This window comes from Epinephelus moara, chromosome 11 (genome assembly GCF_006386435.1).
Source record: "Epinephelus moara isolate mb chromosome 11, YSFRI_EMoa_1.0, whole genome shotgun sequence".
Classification (NCBI taxonomy): domain Eukaryota; kingdom Metazoa; phylum Chordata; class Actinopteri; order Perciformes; family Serranidae; genus Epinephelus; species Epinephelus moara.
Genome location: NC_065516.1, coordinates 19,720,418 through 19,746,590, shown reverse-complemented (window position 1 = coordinate 19,746,590; position 26,173 = coordinate 19,720,418). Strand labels below are relative to the sequence as shown.

General features: G+C 43.3%; 1 protein-coding gene across 1 annotated transcript in view; it reads right to left on the bottom strand.

Moving 5' to 3' along the window:
• Positions 1-749: 749 nt before the first annotated feature.
• The window catches only part of map3k22 (mitogen-activated protein kinase kinase kinase 22), a 52,385-nt gene continuing 26,961 nt past the window's right edge, over positions 750-26,173 (bottom strand). The window contains exons 6-18 of the mRNA XM_050056851.1: positions 22,381-22,480; positions 21,242-21,358; positions 20,755-20,869; positions 17,546-17,679; positions 15,534-15,607; positions 14,395-14,456; positions 12,729-12,800; positions 11,534-11,698; positions 8,651-8,799; positions 8,416-8,547; positions 6,310-6,439; positions 4,884-5,061; positions 750-2,875 (exon numbers count right to left, since the gene is read on the bottom strand). Coding sequence (XP_049912808.1) covers positions 2,647-2,875; positions 4,884-5,061; positions 6,310-6,439; positions 8,416-8,547; positions 8,651-8,799; positions 11,534-11,698; positions 12,729-12,800; positions 14,395-14,456; positions 15,534-15,607; positions 17,546-17,679; positions 20,755-20,869; positions 21,242-21,358; positions 22,381-22,480 — 1,657 coding nt within the window. The 3' untranslated portion in view covers positions 750-2,646. The remainder of the gene's footprint in view (positions 2,876-4,883; positions 5,062-6,309; positions 6,440-8,415; positions 8,548-8,650; positions 8,800-11,533; positions 11,699-12,728; positions 12,801-14,394; positions 14,457-15,533; positions 15,608-17,545; positions 17,680-20,754; positions 20,870-21,241; positions 21,359-22,380; positions 22,481-26,173) is intronic.

Genomic DNA, 26,173 nt, shown 5'->3' with positions numbered 1-26,173 from the left:
TTGTGTTTACTTGTGTTATCTTTGACTAATGTTTAAATTTGTTTGATGATCTGAAACATTTAAGTGCGGAAAACATGCAAAAAAGTAAGAAATCAGGAATACCACTGGTATTCCTCTGACTTCATGTGTGTTTATGTACCATCTTAAATCCTTCTTAATGTAATGTTTCATTGTTTATCTATCTGTTTTTTTGCTCTCCTTCCATAACGTTACCGTTTGCATATCTGCCGACCGTGTTTTAGTTTTTTTTTTTTATAACACTTCTGGTGTTCTGAGGGCAACCCCTGTATTTGACGTCACAACGCTATGAACTGTGGGTATTTCCTTACCGTAAGTCCACATCGATGCTGACCTACGGTAAGGGGGCATAAAGGGCTCACTCACTTGACGATTTGACAATGGGACAGCCCTCACACACTCACGCACTTCACATGAACGCGCCTCTAAGTCAGTGAGTCTGTAAGGGATCGGATTGGAATTGGGCCATAGTGTTCTGGCAGCTTAGCTGCCTGGACCCTAATTAGGAACTAAAAATGGAGGAAAATCTTTCTTTTGTTAGAAGGAAATTAAAACATAAACTCAAAATTTTGTCAGATTTGTTATTATAATAGCACAGAAATCAGAGAGTTTAGTGTAAAAGTAGATATTCGCTTCGTAGAAAAACAAAATAGAGTGAATTCAGCTGATTATTTTCACAACACAGTCTCAGGCAGTGCGATTGCAAAACACAATAAAGTCAAACACAGAAATAGTCTTAGACCTTGGATTTATTAAGTTAAATGTACAAAAGATCAACGACTTGATACATTTCATGTTTCAAGGCTTTGTCATTAAGACAAAACAAACTCTGTCCCAATCGAAAGCCTCCCAGCCTTGTCATACTGCCTACCAGCTCTCAGAGACAATCATACATACTCCTGTCTAAATCACAGTACAGTCTACTGTATAATGTTGCTATTTCATCAAATAGATTTGTATATAATGTAAAGAAATTTCATACAAAAGTGCAGAACAATATGTATTTACAGTATAATCTTTTTTTTTTTTCCATATAAAAGAACTTCAGCAAATCCTGTGTGTGCTCTCTACTGAACAGCTGCTCACTTTATTAAGAAGCTTTCCGCTTTGGCAGTGAACGTTTGTGTTTACAAGCAGATTCAGGTAAGGCACTGACAAGGGTCAAAAAAAGACTCGATCGTTCCTTAAGTGCCGCTACACCTCCGACATCTCCCCGGTTTCAGTTTCATCTCCACTTCAAAGAGTACAGCATTCAGCTCCGTGTTTTCCAACGTGACCCTTTTTTTGGCGAGATTATCTCACGTGACATCACACAGAGCGAGGTGTGTTGCCAGGTGGTCAGTAAGTGACCCATTCATATAGTGTGGAAAGCAAAGTAAAGGCATGGGGTGACTGGATTCATACTGAAGTTACAACAACAACAAAAAAATTGAGACACTTACTTTAATTTCATACTAACACAATGTGACGTTAATGCATCTGTTTTGGTCTGTGCAGTCTACTGTGCACGAAGCTGCCGTAACATAGAAAAGGCTATAGGGCTCTGAGGTGGCAAAACAATTCGACACGACTAACACTGCGCATTAACTCAGCCTCATGTTTCTGTCTCTGCAACTTCTCTTTGGCCGCTTGATGCGATGGACTCAAGGCTCACTGCATGGGAAGCTGGAGTGGACTCCAACAGTAGTGTTGGTATTGCTTAATAGACATTGATGCAAAGGTTTGGTTCTTTTCTTTTTCTGCCTCACACCACACATTACTCTTTAAGAAATGATATAAAAAATGCTTCAAATAGAAAAATATCTCCTCAGTTGATTATCTTGCATGTTGGAAATGTTTCGATGCATGATATCAAAAGTGCAATGTTGACAGTCCTTCTAAAATGGGGCTCTGAGTGCCGTGAAAGCGGGGTGACGCAACCCCTCTACGATGTTTAAAAAAAAGACATTCTTGCTTACAAAGTCTTATTGTAAGGCGTTGACAAAAATACATTTACATTTTGCAGGTGGCAATAGAAAACTCATCGGCTAGGATGACTTTGTATGTGTTATTGTATGCTGTATAAAAATATTTGACCATCTTGAGTTCACACAGCTAACTTAGGCTGATGAGTAACTTACAGTACTATCAGATGTGATCAATGTCACCAGTCAGTTGCGGTGACGTAGCGCCTGGCCCGACCTAGACGCTGTTCTGCGGCAGTAAATGAGTGTAAAGACCCAGAGAGCTTGAGACGTCACCGCTCTCTAACTCTGGCCCCTTGTCCTGCTCTTGTTAAAGGACAGCAGTCTGTAGCGTGTGAGACTGCTAAGTGCTTTCTCGCCAGTCCCCTCCTGGGGCAACACACCGCGATGCCTCGGAGGACTCTGGAGGTCTGACAGCAGTCAACCTGGCCTCTCAGCGAGCGATCCGGGGTTGAGCTAGTTGGTGAGAGATGCAGGGTTCCTGACAAGGCAGACACTGGTGAGAGATGACAGGGCAGGAAGTTGGTGTGATGCTGAGCCCCGGAGCCTGGTGACTGAGAGGTGGGGGGGCGGCCCTGGGGACGGGGCGGGCCGGAGAGGAGGGAAGGCGCCGGGACCGCGGAGGCCTCGCAGGCAAAGGGGAGGGGAGGGGGGTCAGCAGGCCTCAGAAGCTGCCCTGGACGAACGGGTGGCTGAGCAGAACGTCTGCGGTGGGCCGCCACTTCTCCTCCACGAACACCTGCCGCAGGAAGTCCCTGCACGCGTCGGTCACGCCCTCGGGGAGCATGGGCTTCGTAGGCTGGGTGGCGATCTTAAAAATGGCTGCCATGGCCTCGTACTCGGCCCACGGAGGTTTCTGGGTCAACATTTCCACAACAGTGCAGGCGACACTCCTGAGGACAAACAGAACATCTAATTTAATCACACAAATATCACATCACATGTAGTTTGATGCATTTACGTTTATATAATACATATTGTACAAACTGGGGTTGTACACAACAGCATTTATTTGATTAAGGGCTGCAACTCATGTTATTTTCTCGATTAACCAGTTAGTTGTTTGCTCAATAAAATGTCATATACTGGTGGAAAATGTCGACCAGTGTTTCTTAAACCCTAAAATGACATCGTCAAATGTCTTGTTTTGTCTACAGCTCTAAGACATTCAGTTTACTGTCATAAAGAAGCAAAGCAACCAGAAAATATTTACATTAAGAATCTGGAATCAGAGAATTTTGACTTTATTTTAGCTTTAAAAAAATAACTCAAACCAATTTATCTATTATTAGATTAGTTGACACTGAATTAAGGAATCATTGCAGCTCTAATTTGACAACTGTAACTGGTTTATGTCCCAGTAATACAGTCAGCTTTCAGCACTGGCTCACATACAGATCATACTGCCGATGCAAATAAGGTTGTTTATGCAGCAGGGCATTTTTTTTGAAAGTTACCACAACATCTGAAAAGACGAGAGTCTAATGTATCGATACATATATCACATGGTCAAATTCATTTAACTTTTTGTGTACTAACAGCAGTGGTGTAATGTCACATAGTAAAAATACTTTGTTACAGTACTTGAGTATTTTTTGGAGTAGTAGTATAATAGTATATTATAAATATGTATATACAGTATGTACATTATATATTGCACACATAGTGTATTGGATTGTTTGTGAATATTGCACATAGAGCGTAGTAATACACCCATGAAAAAAAGATTCATCCTGTGCATTTGAATTTTTTTTTAATTTAATTTGAATTTGTTCAAAGACCTTATTGCTGTGGGAAAAAGATGATAATAAGTCTGACTCCATGATGGAAGCAGAAAGGGGAGTCGACACAAAAAAGCATAGTCGTCGTGCACATCCAAAAAATATTTAAGGCAGGTGGTGGTCGAAGGTCGAAGGTTTTCTTTAAATCCTTAAAGTTGTGAAGAACTTGTTTTTCTTTAAATGTGATGAGGACTCCCTTTTTAAGGTGGCGCACATGTTCAAAAGAAATAAACTTCAAAATTCTCAAAATTATGACCACGTACTTATATTAACAGCCTTTACTTGTACTCTACACCTGTAGACACTTTTAAATGTAACTGTAAAATATTTTTTTTTTACCACTGCTTTCTCCTAAAATGTATTTTTTTCATCATCTTTTTTTCTCTATCACAAATGTTTTAATTGTCTTTTATGTTCAGCATTTTGCGTTGCATTTTATGCATGAATTGAGCTCTATAAATAAAGTTATTATTATCATTTTACTTTTTAAAATTAAGTAAATTTAATATATTAAAATTACTTTTGATACTTAAGAGCAGTAAATGCCAGATACTTTAAGACTTTTACTCAAAAAATATCCCAAAAGGTTACTTTAACTTCTACCAAAATCATTTTCTGGCAAGATATCTGTACATTTACTCAAGTGTGGCTTCAGGTGCTTCACCCACGACTGACTGGTGGTCATAATCATAGTTTTAGTGCCCCAGGTGCACAACAGTAGGTGGTAAGAGGTTAAATATTTTCATACAATCGAATCTCACGATAAGCTTTATAGGTGTTCATTTTGATTTATCCACCCCTGCCCTGTACTCCTAACACAAGTTAATATTTCTGTTTTGTAACCCAGATTTAAGATGGCACTCATGTCATGGTGACTGCTATATGTATTCCTGTAACCAGTCTTATTTAACATGTTTTCAGTGTCACCAGACGTACAGCACACACCACCAACACAACTGTTTCCACTCACTTTATTGCCTCACCACCCATTTATTGAGGTAACTTTACAGCTTTTACTGCGACAGTGTATTTCTGTGCTTGTAATAAATATTTTTTGTACTGCAGCGGTCTAATATCCCCTGTGGGCCTCATTACAGCTCCATCTGATCTTGTTCCTTACCATACATCAGCTTTGCGGCCATAGCCCTCCCCGTTGATGACTTCGGGGCTCATCCAGTAGGGGGTGCCAGTGACGGACTTGATTCCTGTACCAGACATGCAGATGGTCTGGATACGTTTGCTGGCTCCAAAGTCTCCCAGCTTCACGTTCCCCGAGGAGTCCCTCAGGATGTTAGCACCTGGTTGAACGAAGCAAAATGAGCTCAGAGTTATTCAAGAGTCTCCCGAGGACTGTTGATATCCTTACAGGGATACTTTGACAGTTTGGAGGTTCAATTAATGGAGCTGCAGTGTGGGCACAAAGTGCATGTGCCAGCACTGAACAACTTGAGGGTAAACTTTTCCTACGGCTTGAAAGGAGCGCTGGCAGACCTATTTATAAAATGTCAAAGGATACCTGTTAGCAGCCTTTATATAAATACAATACAGACTCATATCTACACATTAGAGGAACGCCTTTTTGCTTTACACAAATCAACATGAAATACTGAATCAACTGTGCTCCACGTGGATCGAACCCCGACACCCTTCCTTCTCCTTCTTTAGTCATTTTCCGACATGTAGCTGTGTCTATCCCATTTCCTTCAGGCGCTCCGCTTGTTTGATCAGTGACTAATGTACACCACTCGCCACACACTCTCCACACCCACTGCAAGACAGAGGCCTGCAGAGAGGAGATTGAGAGACTAAATACGTGACCTTTCCTCTTAACTCCTCGCTCCTTTAACCTGTTTCCACTGCCTGTACGCTGTGAGACTGCGCGCCTCTCTAATAAATCATCTTAAGGCTTTATTTGGAACGTTAAAGTCACGGGAACTTTATAGCCTACTGTCATGTCTGCGATGCCAAGCTCTATACAAAACCGCATGTGCTGACAGCTCTTTTTACTGCGTACAGAAGAGCTCTTGTGTGGTGAGATGAGCACACACCGTATATTACACATGAAGAGCATTTTTAAGTGGAAAATCCCACCCACGTATGTACTCTCACAGGGCCTGCCTGTGTCCTGTGAGACCTACTATCTGTTTTCCCCCACCAGACGGTATATTTCCCTCTCCTTGGCCGCGGCTGAACGAGGCAGCGACTCCCCAAAAGCTGCGGGCAGCCAAACTAAAGCCTTTCCATCCGGTGTTGAACATTTTTAGACCGGCCGATTTCACCAGCATGAAGCCTAATATATCTCAAAGGGGGGAGTTGAAAATAGCACATTTTTTCCAGGCTCCTTCTGCAGACGGCGAATAACCAAATGAGGAAACGTCAACCAGGATAAAACGAGCGGACCTGGAGTTTTCTCGGGAAACGGTTGCTGCAATATAAACCATGAAGAGAGGCTGTGTACCGTCAGCTAAGTCTGTGTCCCGTGTGGGTGTTCACTAGTTACAAATCCAATTAAAACTCTATCCTGACCTTTGCTTGTTTGCTGTTACCTTTGATGTCTCTGTGTACAATCATGTTGCTGTGCAGGTAGGAGACTCCTTGGAGGATCTGCCTGGTGTATCTCCGTGTCACCTTCTCTGTCAGCGCCCCATAGGCTTTCAGCTGGTCCTTTATTGAGCCCTGGAGAGACAGAGGGTTGAGATCTTTACATTGGCTGCAGTGTTAACTTATACTAGTCCATACCCATTGAGTGCACAGTTGCCCACGTACGGTTTCACATGGTGTGTGTTTGGGATACAGGTCATAGGAAATTGCAGATTAAACAGTCAACTGAACCTATTAAGAAGAGCAATGTATTCAGACAGAGTTTTTGTGAATTTGATAGTACGATTGCTTTATCTTATGATATGATGACGAAGACTCTGTCTACCAAGTTTAGTAAAAATCGATGTGACGGTTAGGCCTAGATAAGAAATTAGCTCTCTAGCGCCCCCATTTTGTTTGATGGGGTCAATAATGGAGGGGTCCCCTCAGATTATGTGTGGTCATATGCCTACAAAGTTACGTGGTGATCTGTGAAACCCTTGAGATGTTATACACCTTTATGTGATGAGCCACGCCCTCCGCAATATTCATTGCCTTATAGAAGCTCAGTTTTAGTAAGTTTTCCAACTTTTGCCAAGAGGGAACTTTAGATATTGGTCCCTAGATTATGTTCACCGAGTTTCATGCAGATCGGTCAAACTTCCTGTTTTTCAAAAACTCAAAATGGCGGAAACTCTATATAACCGGAAGTTATGGGTTGTTGAGGCAAATCTGTTCCTCATGAGGAGAGGCATCTCTGCGCAAAGTTTCATGTCTCTACGACATACGGGGGGATATATGCCCATTCAAAGTTTGCAATTTCAATCGGTTGCTATAGCGCCCCCTTTGGCCAATTGATGTATTTCAATCGGTTGCTATAGCGCCCCCTTTGGCCAATTGATGTAATGTTGCTTTATTTGCATCCTCCCATGACCCTCTACCACTGTGCCAAATTTCACATGGATTGACCAAGTCAGTGAGGAGAAAAACGTGGAACAGACACACACACACACACACACACACACACACACACACACACACAGAGTTTTCGTCATTATATAGTAAGATTACTGCCACAGCTGTAGGGTATAAAAATATATATCTGCTTTGGAGGGTTGGCATGATGGATATAAAATGCTTCAGCGTCTTTAATATGCATACTTGCAACAACATTTCCGGCTAAAGCGGATTTATTTTGTCTTACTGTGAAAGCGCCCCCATAGCTAATTTTTAAGTACCAAAACAAAGTATTTAAAAAACACAATGTGCTGAAAGAAATCTGCTGGATTTCGACTCCAAACACCTTCAATGTTCTGCATTTCCGTTCATTTCCTGTTTTCAGTTCCTCGCGAGGAAATCGCAGCAGCAAAGACCTGATCCAACACCTGTGACGCAGTTCAGGACTCACGCAGTGAAAACAAAACTTCTCCCTCTCCACTTTCAGCTGTCAGCAAGACACTTCCACAGCTCTGTGGCTCTCAGAGGGACACTCGCCCCCTCTTTCCTCCCCTCCCCGTGGGCGACTGGAGCGTTATCGGTCAGCCACAGCGGTGCAGCCGCGCGGAGCAGTCACACACACACAAACTTGGCTCTGTCACCTCCCCTCTTGCCTCTGCCAGAAAACTCCAGCGAAACATAAACATTCCCAATTTCCAGACAATGTGTGACTAAGACACTCAACGCCACTCGGAGGAAAAAAATAGCCCAGGAAATATTAAAACCAGGCTCAGGGACAGGGTCCACAGGCGACAGCAGCTCATTAAGGCGCTCATTTAGTGAGAAAATGATCTCATAAACTGAGCCGTTCTGCTGACATCAACCACTGAGGACATGTTTGTTGACAGCTGGTGACATTTCAGAATTGGTTTTAAGCAGATGTGGCCAGTATGGGTTTGATTTGATGTTTGTCTCTAGACGTCAGAGGACCTATCTCTGCAGCCAGGAACTGCTCAAGATATGACAGACATTACTGGTTATTGTATTTCAATCAAACATCAGAGATTGTTACCACGCTGTCGAACTGCATGAGAGGTTTAAAAATATTCAAATAAAAAGCCCTGCAGAATACGCACCCCGGGCATAAACTCCACGAAAATGGTGAGCTTCTTCTGCTCAGGGTCCCGAAGACAACCATAGTACTGAACAATCCGGTCATGACGCAGATTCTTCAGCAGCTGGATCTCACACTCCAAAGCGTTCACCTCCTGTGGAAGCATAAAGCAATTGCATATTTAATCTTGAATCATCACTGTTTTATAACACATGCAGTTTGTGACTAATCCAAACGTGTGAGGTGTTCTCTCTCACCTTGCTGGTTTCTTGACAGTCGGTGTCAAAGGGCACCTGCTTGGCGGCCAGCTCGCGGCCTGTGTCGGCGTCATAGCAGAGGTAGACCTCCCCGAACGCCCCGCGCCCCAGGAGCTTTCCCTGTCGCCAGTTGACTGGCGCCCTCGGAGCTGCAGAAACAAGACACCACATGATGAAAACCCACCCGTAATTCATTTGCTCGCTGAGCCCCCAGAGGCAGACGGATCCATCATGATAAACTGATTCGAGAACACACTGAAGCATGCATCAAAATCTGAAACTCGCACAGCAACCTCACCAAAACCAGACGTGAAAAAAATCCACCGCAGGGTCGTTAAACATTCCCCACCGCAGACCCTCTCAGATGGGGAAGCCCCCTGATATCTGAGTCAAACCACGCACGGTCGACCGGAGAGAGCATCTCAACAACTCTCATCTTTACAGGCCCAGACTCCGAGGCTTTGTTTTGGTATTAACAGGCGGCTTTGTGGCCGGGTTAGACAGTTTGGTCTCGTGTGGGTGCGAAGGACACCAGAGACTGACACGTCAGCCACAGACTGCTGAGCTGAGCTTTCGTTTCATGACAAAGACAATTTCTGGGCGACTCATACTGCGGAGTGAATGAGGACAGATGTGATTAGTAAGCCTGTGGATGATGAGAGGGGAGCTGTGCCTGCTGTGACATACAGTATTACTGTACATCATCTCTACTCCCTCACACAGACTACTTCTAAGAATTAAACATGTTCGACAGCCATAGAGGTTTACTGGAGAAGAAATTATCCTCCTCCATGTTTGACTTTTTTCTGCTGGAACAATCAAGTCACACTGTTATTCATCAATTTAAGATCTAAATTCATTTGCCTTGCTTTACATGTGAGATTTATTTTTGTAGTTTATATTCTGTGGTGCACCTAGGATGCCTTTTTAACAAGGGCTGGGTATTATTTAAAAATGCTTTTGATAGTATGCATGATAACATACCTGATTTTCGGTACTGATAGTATACTCTTTTAGTGTCTGACATCTCTAAATTTTCTGTTTTCACTTCAGAACAGAAGCCCAAAGTGCCCAAATAATCTCAAAACAAACTTCTGTACAAGAACTCTGCCCAAATTGTCTTACACTGGCAAAATGTTCTATAAGTCTGTAATTGGAAAGTGGAAAGAATATAGTCATCTGTTTACCAATGGTTCCCTTAAATCTTTCTCTGATTTAAGAACAGAATTTGGAATTCCCAAACAGGAATTTTATAAATATTTACATAATCATAACTTAAGTACTACGCTCAAAAGAGCAGGGCGACTATCCCTGGGGTTGTCAAGGATGGAGGAGATTCTGGAGAGCTCCTCATCTACTGTGCTCTGTTAGAACAGCATAGTAAGACTTGGGCTTTGAGTTTAGTGATGATCAGTAGGAAAGTATATGTCAGAATGTCTTGACTTCATTGTCTTGTAACAACATAATTGAACAGAATCATAAATGTATGCACAGGATATGCACCCCACTACGCATGAGTCAGATATATCCTAAAACTCATCATCTAAATGTCACAGATGTAAAACATGTACAGTGTCAGTTGTTCATGTTTTCTGGGAATGCAGAAAACTAAAGCTTTTTTGGAAAGAGGTGCATGATCTGACTGTTAAAGTCTTGAGGATTCCATCTGACACTTTGCCGGTACGAAACTAAACAGGACGATAGAAACCATGTCTGCAAAGATGATCGGCATAATATCATATATCCTCCTGAGACCATCACATTTTGGGTTTACTTGACTTTATACCTAATTCTACTTAACTCAGACCTGCTGTCCTCATTCATGGACATTTTTTTGTGCCATGTAGTGGTAGTAAGAGCACAATACACTAATCCATGTAGAAACAAGATGGCGGCCATCTCTGCCAAGTCAGTCTGCAGCCGATCCCAACACAATAGGACAAGGTCCAAAACTGATCACATTTTATGGTTGAAACTTGTTTATTTATGATTTATAATGTTTGAAGTTTAATATGGCAACAAATTTGACCAATCTTAGCAACAGTAACAAGACGCTGTTAATTAGGAAGTACTCGTTTGAAGACACTAGGACATTATGGTCGTCTCGTTTTAGGCCATTGGGACTTAATTATTGTTGACAGTGTGTAGTTTTTTTATCCTTATCGGGTCCTACTGATCCCAAAGGTTCAGGTCTCAGGAGGATATAGCAAAGAAGTGTATTTTGCTCAACTGGAACCAGCAAAGACCCCGAACGTTTAATTTGTTCAAACAAATATTGAACGATACACTACAGCTGGAGCCTCTATGAATCTCTGACCATCCACCTCGCCTGCTTACATGTGCTCTGACTCTATGAAGACATGAACCATTTCCACTGACCTTTATTTTTATATTGTCTTCACCGTCTGTGAACTTGTTCGGGGGTATTTATAAAATGTTAAAATCAAATAAATTTACAATTAAAAAAAAAATAAATCTGGATTTATCTGCTGAAAGAAGAAGTGAACAGCGAGCTTCATTGTTGTAGGAGGTACATTGGTTTCATAAAGCCCACACCTTCATGTTTACGACTGCACAAACACAGTGGACATATGGTCTATGTATATATTATATGGTTTATAGCACTAAAAGCACTGAGGTTTGATACCCAGCCCTCCTCCTCCTACTCTAAAACAAGTCTGAATGTTCCTCTCATTGTCCTCTGGGTTATCAGTCCGAGTTTATTTGCCTCATTATCCACAGGAACCACACAAATACAACACTAATCAACAACAAAGGCCCAGAAATGCAATTTATTTAAGACTGTTTATGTGTTTTGGGAGAAATTTCCCCGTTGGTGCTTCCTGTCCCTGCATTGCAACAGTTCTTAAGGACACTACTTACACTTGGCTGTACCCCGCTGGCAGCTTTTGTCGGTGGTGCGGCCCAGTGAGCGCAGGTCGCTGTACTGCAGCGTGCTGTCTCCGTTGTAACTGCGCGTGCGACTGGAGGGAACCAGCTGAAACAGGTTCTCCTGCGGCATGAAGCTGCGCGGAAGTGTCCTGCGACCTGAAAACAAACATATATTAAAAAAATAGGCATATTAATGACTTGACACACGCACACAGGCCACTGCATCTTTTGTTTGCACTGTGATTTCTCACACAGGTGTTGTGCATAAAATGAGCTCTTGGCCAAGACTTAGGGCCAGCCAGAGCAGAGTGCCTCTCGCCACTCCGTCCCACTTCCCCTCAGACAGGAAGCAGGGCGCTGTGTTTTTATACAAGTTTGGGTTCACCGCAGGGAAACGTAAATCATTGCTAGCCAAGGTTAGCCTCTGAGTAAGCAATTACTAGCAGCTGCCTGGAACAGCAAGCCAGCACTTCATGTACCAAATGTACCCGGAGAGCAGAAGAATGCAGATATTCTCAAATATTTCATCTGGAAGTGACAAAGGTGACAAACATATGAGGAGGCACTGTAAAGAATGAGATCCTATATTATGCATCTGAAGTTAAGGGGAGCTACACCCATTTTCAGAATGCATACATGTCATTCCTATGGTGTGGGACAGCCCAGAAATACATGCAAACAACCTTCTTTAAAATCCAAAAACTAGAGTGCTAGAACTCAAAATTGTGATGCACAGGGTGTGAAGTCTGGAGCTGCTCCATAAACAATGAATGGTGAAAGACACAGAGAGCACCCAGGGGAGTGCTCTGACTATATGGGTGCATTTTCTGTTTCAGAGCTGAGACACTACAATAGAATAAAGCTCATTTGGTTATAAAAAAGAAAGCAAACATTCTGTGGCTCCAATTCATTGTCTATGGAGCAGCTCCAGACTTTAAACCCTATGACATCACAACTTGAGACTTCCCTCTCTGGTTTCTGGCTTCGAGAGAAAGCAGCTCATGTTCACAGATATTGAACTTTCTTAATTTAGGTGGTGTTCCCCTTTAAAAAATCTGACCAGATGGGAGTGCCTGGTGGTGGCGTGTGAGACTGTTTGTGTTGTCCTGTGGACGTTGCAGCATATCTGTTTAATCTGTGCAATAATGGTGGTGTTGTTATTGCTCTAGTAAAGCCGGTTTCTTACGGTCTCCGTAATCCTTGCTGCGATTGGGCAACTGGAACTGGCGAGGGAAAGTCCCTCCTTTCCCGTGGCGACCTGAAGAGGGAGCAATGAGGCAGAGCTGTCAGTTGGGAAGTAATCGAAGCCTCGACAACGACTGAATTCTCCTCTTACAGTTACAGTACTCCTCAATTCGCAGCTTAGTGCTCATTCAGGTCTCAGGTTCAGTCATGCAGGTTTAATTACTTGGAGCTAATCACACACAAACACACTGATGCCTAATAAGATTACCAGAGTTTCACATTTCAGCTGATCACATCTGACAGTCACTACGCTGCGTTTGCTCATCTCGGCATGTCAAATCAAAGTTCAAAAGCAGCGGGATGGAAGACAGCTTTTCACACACCAAACAGAGCTGTTGTATCGCCTCTCTGCAGCCAAGAGAGAAACTGCAAACAGCTCATGTGTGCTAGCTTAGCCTTAGCTCTGAACCCAGTGGAGCAGTAACTAAAGGCAGGTGGGGAGCACTGCTGACGCAGGCGAGCGCTGACACTCACTCTCTCTCATACACACACACACACACACGCACGCACACACTGAATGGAGAGCAGCGGAGCCGCTTGCAATTGAAAGCAGCTGTTCTGTCAGATGACTGCCTCCCCTCGCGCTGTTTTTGTGGCTGTATCCCATGGAGACGGGAGTTATTTTTTGTGTTTGGCAGCGCGGGATGGAGAGGAAAAATCTACTCACAGGGAATGGTAAACAAATACTGTAGCCCTCAGCAGGAAGGGCCACACAGCTTTACGGGGGGGGGGGGGGGGGGCGTGCATGCGTGTGTGTGCAGGCACGTGCATGCATGCGTGCCCAAGTGAGTCTTTAAGTACTGCTGCAGCTATGTGAAGCCCCCATACTCCCAGTCTGTGTACACAATGTGCAGCACTCCCCTTTTTTAATTTACAGCACGGGGGTGGTGCAGGAGAGAAAGAAATGACCAGATTGGGAGAGCTGCTGTGGTTTCGTCTGTTCATGAGGATTAGCGTGGCGTTATCTGTCATCCTGCTCTATTTGATCTGCGTTCTGAAGGAAAAGGGACAGACAGGGAGCCCAGGGACGAGGCATAGACGAGAAGGAGGGAGGGGGGGGCATCAAGAGGCGATGGGACAGGGAAGGGAAGTGATCATGAAAAGACAGGAAAGCAGCAATGTCTGAGTTTGAAAAAAAAAAAAAACGTCAGACGACGATGGGAGATGGGCTGAGACAGACAAATGAGATGGACAAAGGGTACACAGAGGAGACTGTGTGGAAGATAAAGCAGGAAGAGTTATGATGCTATCACACTCCCTTTATCACCTCCTGAGACACAAGAAATACAACCAAGATATTAAATATCTCCACAATAAGCCATTCCTCATTTTAAGTATTTACTCCCAGATAAAAGCATCAAATAATATCATCTCCCTCCTCATTAGTAATCTCAGGAGGCCATTTGCAACGGGGGGGATTTTCAGATAATCAGGAGCTTTAGGTCTTTTTTCTCTGAAACTGATTGCACGGTTATAATTACCACAGAAGTAAAAAAAAAAAAAAAAAAAAAGTGAGAACAGACAAAACTTTCTAATAATGAAAAAGCTTTTTGCACCTCAGCAGAGAAGCAGTTTTTTACACCTGGCGCGGATTTCACCCCTCTTACCTTTGTATTCGTAGTTGAGGTTCAGGTAATTATTGTCACGGTTGTTCTGTGAGAACGGAGGACTGAAATGACAAGAGAACAGGAGGGGAAAGAGTTGAAGAAAATGGTTTGCTATTTGAGTCTGTAATTTCCCCTTATCTTCAAACAGAGTCTGGCTACAGCTGCTGGTGTGAAACTTCAGACTGTAAAGCAGCACAAAATGCCTCAAAATGACTTTTAGCATTCGAACTACTGAGCCCTCCACGGCGATTGATGTTAAACAACAACGTGCTAAAACAGAAGAGATAAGCTGGGTGTTGAGAAGCTCTCTGGAGAAAGAGAAAGTGCTGCTAATTTGCTGAAACGCTGAAACTTTCTATCATTAAATAATGTACATCCAACCCCCCCCCCATGCCTGGCTGTCTGTGGCCAGCCCTGCCCCGACGACCCGACAGAGAGTGACGTCTCTGTTGACCGCAGGGCGGCGCGGGGCCACGAGACCCTGGATAAGGGGCACGCATGCCCGCTTGCAGGGAAAAGTTCCATGCACTCGTTTCCTGCCATTGTTCTGCAGCCTGGAGCCCAGATAAGCCTCGTGCAGGTAGAGCTGTTTCCGTCCTACGCTCGCTCTCAACCTCACTCTTGCTCACTTTTCTCGTCCCTTTGATTCACATTCAGTCTTTTCACTCTTCACCCCCCCCCCGCCGCCCCCACGTCTTCCACTTCACTCTCACTCTTTCGCCACTTTTCATTTTCTGGCTCAGTTTCCCCCCTCTCATCCAGCATGTTCTTGCTCACTGTTTCACGTCTCTCTCTCTCTCTCACTTGTGACAACTGAGGAATCCAGGCGTCCAGATAAGAGTTTTGTCGCCATGGCAACAGCAAAGTGACCTGATTCCTCCCAGCGCAGGCAGGGTCAGAGAGCTCTGCCGGCCTTTAACACTATTTACAAACTCCTCTGAGAGCCTGTTGTTGCTTCTGTGCGTGTTTGCAACATACAAGATCGCACCCGAGGGTGTTAACACCAAGCACGGAGGCTGTGATGCAAACCAAGTCCCATATCTCTGCAAGCAAAGCTGCTCTGCAACGTGAACGTGTGCATCGCAAATCTAAATCCACACAGGCAAGGGTCGTAACTCACATGTCGCAAGATGACTCACCTGTCCAGTGCTTGATCTATTGATTGACAGCTGCTCGACAGTGAGTTGTCTGCGCTCCCGAAGGGATCCAGCATCTGACGGACATAATGACACAGGGGAATCTGGGGTTAGACAGCATGCAATCATGTGGGAGAGAATATAAAGCAGTGCAGATAGAGCAGTGTGTATAACTGCAAGTGGGACATGTGGTCATATGTTAAAGGATTTTACACAATAGCCAAGGAAATCTGTCCCTTCTGAGAATCACTATCCTGGGAGCTTCCTGTTTCCTAGAAAGATGATTTATCACGGGTTTTAAGCACGAAACGATTGCCCAATTTGTTGTGCTGCACACAATAATAAATAACAGGAAATAACATTTTAAAACAGTCTGGTTTGAAAAAACAGTCAACTTGATCTTTAAACTACGTAACAATGAAATAAAGGACATTCATTCAGCCTAAAGGGTTTAAAAATGAACTGCTTTCTGTTTTTGTTTCCTTTAATAAATGGCCCTATCAGGAATGAGACTCTTGAGGCGTCCGGCTTAAAAATAACAGAGGCAAAGACGCATTACAAGTACAGCAGAGCAGTATTCCCATAACTGAGTTAAGAGAGGCAAAGAGCTCTATGTTGTGTTAAAATCTTTCAACACATCTCAGGGTAAATTATTCTGTGTGACTGACTGCTGGACAAAACCTTTACAAAGAGCCAAATTAGAGTGTTATAAAGCCAATGTTAGCTGCTGCGGTACATTTATTAGGATTGCTACAGTTTCAGTATACTGTCAAGACTAAAAACACGATTAAATAAAGCTCACTTGGCTGAACATGGTTAAAATGAATGACTGGTTTTGCTTTGACACATGACTCCCTTAAGATGTCCTGGTTTAAAATAATGGAAAAGGCAAAGGCAAACAAGTAAGTCCAGCAGAGGCGAAGGGAAGTCAGACCTCTGTCGGGTTAAAATCATTAAACAGAATTTTTCTGTGTGTACTCGGGTCACTCGCCAAATATCTTAAAGTTTGGATTAAAGAAAAAATGCCTTTTAACCCTTTTGGCTCACATTTTCAGTCATATTGTGCCAAAAAATACAAAATATAAATTTCCTCATAGGGTTCCCGGTTCGAATCCAGGGTGGGGGGGTCCTTCTGTGGTCTCCTTCTGGAGTTTGCATGTTCTCCCCATTTCAGCATGGGTTTTCTCTGGGTACTCCGGCTTCCTCCCACAGTCCAAAGACATGCAGGTTAACTGGTGACTCTAAATTGTGCGTAGGTGTGAATGTGAGTGTGAATGGTTGTCTGTCTCTATGTGTCAGCCCTGTGATAGTCTGGTGACCTGTCCAGGGTGTACCCTGCCTCTCACTCAATGTCGGCTGGGATAGGCTCCAGCCCCCCCATGACCCCCAACAGGAGGTTACGTGGTGCTTATGATGGGCTTCGTCTTTCTTTCTTGGCGACAGATACTGCCATCCCATCGGTGTACACCGGCGGGTGCTCTCCATTATGAAACACCAACCTTTTAACGACCAAATCAAATTCCTACCAATGATATATCCTGCCTGCCTATCACTCAGAAATTCGTCATGATACTGAAGCTAGATGCTCTGAAATTTCATCTGGTCTTTAGATAGGAGCCAAGTTAGAAGGTTAGGAGTGTTCGTCATTACTGTGCTTTACTGGGAACGCTCAAGTTAGAGCACGTTCACATAGCTTCCCATTTCGAGTAAACTAGCAAGTTTCCATTCAGTATATGAAGAACATGGACTACATGAGAATTTTACATTACACCAGCCAATCACAGAAGAGAGTTTATCCAGAACCTGAGGCTTTTTTTTTTTATAGATAGGACAGGTAAGTGTGAAAGGGGGGAGAGAGAGAGGGAGTGACATGCAGCAAAGGGCCACAGGCTGGATTCGAACCCGGGCCACTGCAGCAACAGCCTTGTACATGGGGCGCCTGCTCTACCACTAAGCCTCCGACGCCCCATACCTGAGACTTTTTAATTGTCTTTGTCCTGTGGACATGCTCTTACATTCTGGTCCTGTGTCTCAGGGATGAACTCCCCTTCACTGTGGATGCTGGTGTAGGAGCCCTGGCGGGCAATCTGCTGCTGCTCCTCAGGGACGCTGCCAGGAGGCGGGGATGTCCGACCTGTGTGCAGGGAACCTGGGACAGTTTGAAAGGGTGGAGGAAGGGGAGTAGGGAGTTGCAGGGAGGGGAATGGAAGAATTAAGTGCAAAGAAGGAAGAGGAATGTAAAATCAGAGAACAAAAGGAGACATTTAGAAGGCGAGAAGGGACGGCGGGAGTACAAGGGGAAGATGATGAAGAGATGAAAGCGAGGGGCAGAGGGGAGAAAACGGCGTCACGGTGTTATTCATGGGTACAAGTTCAACAGTGCCAGGACTACGAGAAGTGATTTACTAAACCACACTGCCGCCACCTCTAACCTCAATTACTGTGACAAACGCTCCCCCGGCTGAGCTGCGGCGGAGACTGAGCACTCGTCCTTGACAGTATTAGAAGACCTACTGAAAGTCTGGCTGAGCTGACAGGAATACTGAAAAAGTACACAGAGGGCAAAAGGCGCCAGGATGCACAGGAATGGTTAAAATATCCGTAAACAGTCTGGTTTCTTTTTCTTCACAGTTAAGTTTCTTTCTTTCTCTGTCCCATCTCGCCGTCCTCTCCTCTCCCCCTGCTGCTATACGTCATTGAGGTACCCGGGCTCACATCACATCTTCACTCAACCATCCACTGTGACCGCTCTCCTGTCACCTCTCATCTGCCACCACTCCCTCCACTTCCATCTCTCAGCCTCTCTGACTTGTGGCTGGCAGGGGAATTGATAGAGAGCCGGGTAATTCTATACAATTTATACGACCCGGGATGGTGACGGCGATGATGTTATTGGGGCTACGTGAGAGAGATTGGCGCCGACAGCGATCATAAAGAGCTTTCAGCTGCTTTGCGAAAATGCAAAGGAGTGTGGGTTGTTTCTGTATGTTTCTGAGAGATGTGACTGCAACATTGACCTTTCTGGGTAGACCTGATATAAGTGGAATGAAAAGATTCAGACACGGGAGACGGGGGAGAGCTCAGTATTTCACAGAGCAAAATAAACCTTCATGCTGTGTTACCAAACAAGCCAGGAGGGACGGCAGACCTGGAGTGTACCGTGTTATCTAGCCAAAGAGTGTGACGTGACAAAAAAAGGACCTTTGTCTGTCTTAAAGGAAGAGTTTGACATTTTTGCTTTCTTGCCAAAAGGTAGATGAGAAGATATACACCACTCTCATGTCTGTTAAAGTAATCTGATAAATATAAAGCTATGCTGAATGGACCGCAAGTGACTCATGAATGTGTCAAGTTTACAAGAAACAAACTTTCTTTTCATGTACAGTGAATATGTGCACAGGAAAGTGTCGTTTCCTGCTGTAGACTGACTGAATAACAGACAGCTACTCAACAGAAACAGCAAACTAGCTTGACGACATGGACAAAGGTAAGTATGACGCTGAGTATTTTAAACTGTGTGGACCTTGAACTAATGACTAAGGACAAATCTGGACCCCTTGGCTGGACCAGTGGGGAACCACTGAGCTAAACTAACTGCCTGGAAACTGGTTTCTGGTCAGATTACACAAACAACATATACAGTAAGGAAGGAATACTCAATTTCGTTTTGCCTGGGGCCACTTTTGCAAAAGGACAAGAGGCCAGGGGCCAGTTAAAAAACAAATATTAATTATCAATACATAAATAATTAGAGGGGGATCCCGCCCCGGCACTGTTTTTGATAAACAAGTTCTATTTTGATGCATTTCAAATGTACTTTGACACTGATTGACATTCATAGTACCAAAAAAAATCCCAATGTGAATCAGTTTACTTTCATTGTGAATTAGAAAATGGTCAATGGGGCACCCAGCACCCTATTGTCGGCCAGATTTGACCAACTGGCCGTAAATGGATTTATTTAGAGAGCTAGACATGCTGATAGACATTTTTTGTTAGGCATATGCTGTTACCGTAGGTTAGAGCCAGGCTATCTTTTTCCAGCCTTTATGCTAGCTACGCTAACCATCTGCTGGGCATTTTCAAAGTCTACTTCCAGTCTGTTTTTGCTACGGGACTATAGCATCGGGGGAAAGATCACCTCTGGTATGGTTTGTAGCAGTGCAGAGAACTGTTCGGAAAAGTGGCAAATAAGATTGTTTTCTTTGTGACGTTAACACGACAACGTGCTGCAGAGCCTCCATGTGACTGGTTGTGTTGGAAAATGTCACTCGAGTCGAGTCTTTCAACAGAAAATCCCGCACACTGCTCTTGCTCATCTTTACGATTTATTAGTAACACTAACGTTTCAGTCTTACTGGACCTTCGTCAAGAAAGTTCAAAAAAATGGTCCAGCAGCACCGAAACCATAGCGCTAGTAGCTTTTTAGAAAGAGTCGCTAAGGGGGTCTGAAAAGTCGCTAAATAGTAACACTGCTGTACTAATGATCGTACTTTACTCATTATTTAAGCTAGCACGGAGGTAGTGGTGTCATGTAAAACTAGACAACCTAAGGTATCCAATGGCACCAACCATGTCATGATAGCAAGCATGAGGGCGACTCTCCTCTTATATCTTGCCTTTGAATCACCAGACAGGGCTACGAAATAGTCAAACATGATGGCCTCAATATTCTTCAATAATATAATAGCTTTGCATTTGACAAACAGATATGAGAGTGCTTAGGATGTTCTCATCTAACTCTTAGGGAGAGAGTGAATAAACATAGGCTGCATTACACCTTCAACATCTGAGGATCAACACTTCTTGCATAACATCTTCAGAATCAAAGTGCAAACTAATCAAGGTGAAGATGCAGACCGAGAGCTGCTTGGTATGAGAGCAGACACTTGTCCTTGCTTTGACCTGACATCTCTCCGGCTGTTAAAGTTGTCACTTTCACCTCCAATTTGCATTTGTCCACTCTGACAAAGCATGTCCCTCATCTCGCCGTTGACATTGCTATGACTTTGGCGTCGCTCTGTGTTGTAAATTGACACTGACAAGCCACCCATGAGGCCTTAGCAGGTGGGGAAGAAATCTCGGCATCAGCAGGATTTGGTTCTTTGCTTTTTTGCTTTTCTGGGAGAAATTGCGTCTTTACAGCTCCTGATAGAGCCGTAATGGCATCCTGATTGGTCCATCAGTTTTTCATTCTTGTGTGTGTTTCTACATGGCAGCTCACCTGTCGAGTGTTTGCGCACTCTCTCCGAGCCCTTGAGTAGGGAGCCCTTCAGATCTCCCAGTGACCGTGATGACTTCATCTCGCTCTGTTTGTCCCTGCTGTTCACCTGTAGGTACTATAAAGAGAAAACACATAGGAAGTGGAGCAAGCGGAGAAAGAGGAAAGAACCAGGAGGGGAAGTGAGGACGGCATGACATCATTGTTCAGTTACATCATGAAGTCAGAGGGGGAAGCTTGTTTCCTCTGAGTTACTGTGTTCAGTAGCTCTGATGCAGTTTACTCAATTCAGAGGTTACATAGTTTTAAAAAGAGAATGACATCATGCAGCTGAGTTCACGCTAACTGTCAGCATGTGACTAACCTGCAGCTGTTCCCAATACAGTTGTCATGGCTACTATTTAAACACAGTGACATCGCTTCTTTATTTTATGTGTCAAAGTGTCTCCAATGATCAGTTCATATCTGCGGTATGTTGTTAGGAACTCACATGGTTGTTCTTAGGGGTCTTTAGCAGTATCCTGAGCAGCCCGTTGGCCCCCGAGCTGCAGCTCAACGTCAGCACCGCCTGATCCAGGTCCTCCTGGGTCTTCAGGGGCAGCAGCAACTGAAAGGACAAGAAAATATACAGCACATGACCTTTAATTCCCCATTGTTCCAGAATGGTGGCATGTAAGACCATCAGGGCACGCATGACGCACTGTAGATGTTGTGGTTGTCATGTTAAAGGGGACCTATTATGCTCATTTTCAGGGTCATACTTGTATTTTGAGTTCCCACTAGAACATATTTAAATTCTTTAATGGTCAAAAACCATTTTATTCTCCTCATACTGTCTGTGCTGTAACACCTGTATCCACCCTCTGCCTGAGACACTCTGCTTTAGGTCTTCCACGCCTTGGTATCTCTGTATCGTAAATGCAGCTAGGGAATGACTGTATCAAAATATAGCGGCACTTTGTACCAGCAAAATCACGGATAAAAGCTTTTAAACCAATATATTCACAACCGTAAGTTCCAGTAGTAACATGAATAAATGAAAGACTTTTTTTCAAAACAAAACAAAACAAAAAACTCATATTATTTCAACAAATTCCCAAATTTATTAACAACTAATATACAACTATCCCCAGTATCCACAGCTTCTTAACACAACCAGACACAATACAGCAGGAATATGATCCAAAATCAGGGAGAAATTAACATCTAAAATCAAGATGACATGTTTTTCTGACGTTAGCATATGGCTACATGTAGCAGTGTAGGCTATGTAATGTAAAAACTTGTTGTCAGCATGTAGCCAAAGAAGTAAAAAACTCAGGATGGTCTGAAGCCTAAGGATTTTGTTCACATGGATTACTTTTGTATGTATTTTATAAATTTAGCCATGTTAAATATGAATATCTGACACTGTGTTAAATGTATGACAGAAAATAAGTAAAAGAATCTTATATGTCTACAAAAAAAGGCTTTTTCTAAGCTCTCGAGACACTGACAGTATCTTACTGCAATGGAACCTAGATAAAGTATTAGCTACTTTTTTGTTTTCTGAATGCTTGTGACATTCTTAATTAGACCCATATCAGCCGCCAAGGCTCTTAACTGAATGTCTGCTAGTTGTTTTTGTACCTCTTTTTCCATGAAGAACATATCCATCTGCTGGCCAAAGGCCTCGGTCACTTTCTGCAGCAGCTCCTTGATCTTCAGCGGCCTCTGAAACGGGATGATTCTGGGAAGCAGAGAACATTGGCGGGGTCAGAGGTCGGAAAAAGAAGCCAGTGTTGTGTCTAGCTGTGAAATTCAGGAGCTCAGAAACTGAAAACCACTGTGAGCTGGGACTTTGACAAAATCGCATGTGACTGGCAGCTATACCTGCTCATAGTTAACATGTGTGTTAGAATTTCTTTACATGGCAACATGACACAGAGGGGAAAACGGTGGGACAGGAAGAAGGAGATATTCTATACTGGTGTTTAGATTGGATGACCATGTAAGAATGTCTTCCTAATCCATTTTATGACAGTGTTTCTATGGTTACAAGAAGAGAAATGGGCAGGTCATCTGGGTCAAGGAGAGGAGCGAGCTGATGCCAAAGGGGCATTAATCAACCCAATACAAACACAAAGTGCCAGAGTGACCCCCCGCTGATGTATATGAATGTCTTATCTACTGTCCGCCTACGTGTACGACTGAGTGTGCCCACTCGGTCTGTCCGAGCTTATCAGCGAGTGTTTGTAGTGAGTGTATATATGGATGCGTGCGTGTTTGTAAAGCTCTACATGCATGAGTGTGCTTCCCAATCAGTGTGTGCATCGGCCACTGTTTCAACACCACTGGGCCTCTCCACTAAGCCGGCACAAAGGCAGATGGGAAACTTCCTGAGAGGAAAGGGGAAAAAATCTGGAGCGGCAGCAAAAGCAGCAGGATGTGTGTCTTTCCCTCCTCTTTTAAAGAGTGACAGATACAGAGACGTGGAGATATTTACAGACTGTGAGAGAGAAAATAAAGGAGACAGCCTGACAAAATAAAAGGAAAGAAAGAGAAAGAGATTCTCTCCAGCACTTCTTCTCCTCTCTTCTTTATCCGTCTCCCCTCACTCTCTGCTTTTGAAGAATCCGTAGCCCACTATCTCTTTATAGTATCCTGATAAAAGGACTTGTTTTTATCCCATCATTTCCTCATCAGAGGCCAAAGCTCTGCCTATCTTAATGACTGCTCATTGGTTCCCTCATTTGAGGAGAGCATTCTGGGAAGAGGGAGGCCTGCAGATCAGAGGCGAGCAGCAGCACAGCTAAACGCTCTCCGTCTCTGTTTATACTCGATGATGATGTGTCTGATAAAGAGCTGGAGGGATGTGGAGGAGGGGGGAGGGGGGTTGTGAGGATGCTGCTCCAAAAGATATGGCTTTCCTTCCTCTGTGCGAGCATGTGGACGCACAGATCTGCCGAGTAGAAAGAATGCTTTCACACGTCTCAGCACACTCTCTCTTTCTCTTAGCCTTTCTCTCATGGACACAATCACACCAGTAAAAAAAAAAAAAAAACAGGTCTGGCTCAGTTCCTTCACTCTCTGGCAGAAGACCCTGAGGCAGAGCCAGGGGGAAGAGAGAGACACAGCTCCTATTTCCTGCCCCAAACCTTCAGCGCTTGCCAATGAAAAGAGAGAGCGTCCAATTAGATTCCATTGTGGACAGACAACACGGTTATCCTGACTCAGGGACTCCTAATACCTTAAGTGCTGTGCTCAGATATAACTTGTAATTCACACTGGTGCTGTAACTTGGATTATGATCATACAGTTGAGGTTTTTTTTAAAATAAAAAAACATAAAGATTTCACCTTTGTGTTCTCAGAGTGTTATTGAGAACTTGGCCATAAGTGCCGTCATAATCAGATTCAGGTTTTCTTGCTTAGCAGCTCGAGTTGAAACGTTTTTTGACAAAGGCTCAGAAATGTAGTTCAGTTGCCTTTTAATTTAATAAGCTTTTATGGGATTTTTATTGTACTACTGCCTGTGTTTTGTGTCAAGACTGTAAATGTTATGTTTTGCTGCTTTCGCCAATGCTAAGCTTATATAATTTTCTCTAGACATATAAACATTAAACCTGCTTGAAGTGATTTTTTTGGCCACTTGTAGGCAGTGGGGACAAGTGAAAACGCAATACTGACATATTGCATTTTCAGATGATATGGCAAACATGCTAGCAAACAGATGCATTTGTACACATCCAGCGCTCATTTAGAGTCATGTTTTTGTCCACTTGATGAATGCAAGTTAACATTTACTCTCTCTTTTAGCTCTGCGTTTGTTCTCCACCAACTCTTGGAAAAAGTATCGGGCTCTTTAGCTGCTAAATAGAGCGCTGCCAGGATTTTTCCATTGGATTTTTGGATCATTGCCACAAATTAGCTCCACTGCAAACAAACGTTTATAATAACAATTTATAGTAACAATGGCAAGTAAAATAGTTGGCAGGCCACAAAAGCCCTTGACCCAACTCTTTACAGAAAGGATGAGGAAGAAAGCAAGGAGTATCTTGGCAGATAGCTCCCATACTCTCTTCAGCCAGTTGAAGCTCTGGAGCTCCGGGAGGCACTACAGAGTCCTTCTGGTAACTAAGAATGTATTTAAGAAGTCCTTTATCCCAAGTGTCATCAGTATCCTTTACTGTGTAATGTGCTTGTCTTACTGACTATTAGTCTCTTTTTTACAATGTTGGCTTTTGTGTTTGGTGAGCCGAAGACAAATTTCCAGCAATGGTGGACATTAAAGATCTATTCTATTCTATCCTTATATTTGCATGTTTTGTTGATCAAGATAATCTTCAAAAATGAACACAACTTTTTTTATTTTTGAAGTGTAAATGCAAACATGCAAACATTAGGGTATAAACGAACACCACGGTCCCATGACTTCAACGTTGCCGCCAGGCTGTGGAGTTGTGTTTGGTGACAACCTCTGTAGTCTCATTTAGCCACTTGTTAGCAACTGCTTTTTTAAACACATGTTAAAGCTTAAAAGTTCACGAGTAGGGTATTTACTGACCATTTTATGTCAAAAATCTCTTCATTTTGTGTTACACAAAGACTATTTCAGGCATCTATCCAAACCCGATGAAAAAAATGCTAACTTACTTCCAGGTTTTAGGACCCATTTCTGCACCACTCTATGCTTTCCTATGTTCACTGGCTAACTTAGTCTGTCTGCCGTTTGGTGCTGGGCAGGCAGTGTACAGTGGGTTTTTAGAGCATTTTACTAAAGCTGCTTGCGACTACGAGCACCAAGACGAATTTCCCTTGGGGGACAATAAAATTTACTTTACTTTAAGCTTGGGTAAAAACAGTTAAGCTGCAGATTAGAAAACAAAACATTGAGCTAAAAGAAGCTAAAACACTCTGTAGAGCTGTCAGGAACTGCAGAGTCTGATGACGGTTGAGCCTTCACTAAGCCCACCCGCCTCGGTTACTGTTGTCAAGCCTGTAAAACTTTCGCACTCAGCAAGTCAATTTGGCGTTTTCAGCAATATCAGCGAGGGATATTCCAAATGCTTAATTAGAATGAAAAGGACATTAAAAATAAGAGAAAAGCTCATCGGATGCGATGCAAGCTTCAAGAACCCTGTGTCTTGATAATTTCATTAAGGACAAACATGCAGGAACAATAATGTTCTTGTGCAGGCTAAGTCAATATACAGGGTGTATCAGACAGTTAAATTTAATGCTTTTTAAGACCTGTTTAAGACATATTTTAACCAAATTTAGGACAGATTTTTGAACAAATCATTATAAAAGAATCGCAGGTAAGCATTGCAGGCAAGTAGTATGTGGTCTTGTGAAGTGTTACGTAGGAAATATGGTTATTAGAGTGAGTTAAGTCAATCTACATTTTCCCAACAGGTAAGTGCAAGTGTGAAGTAAAATGA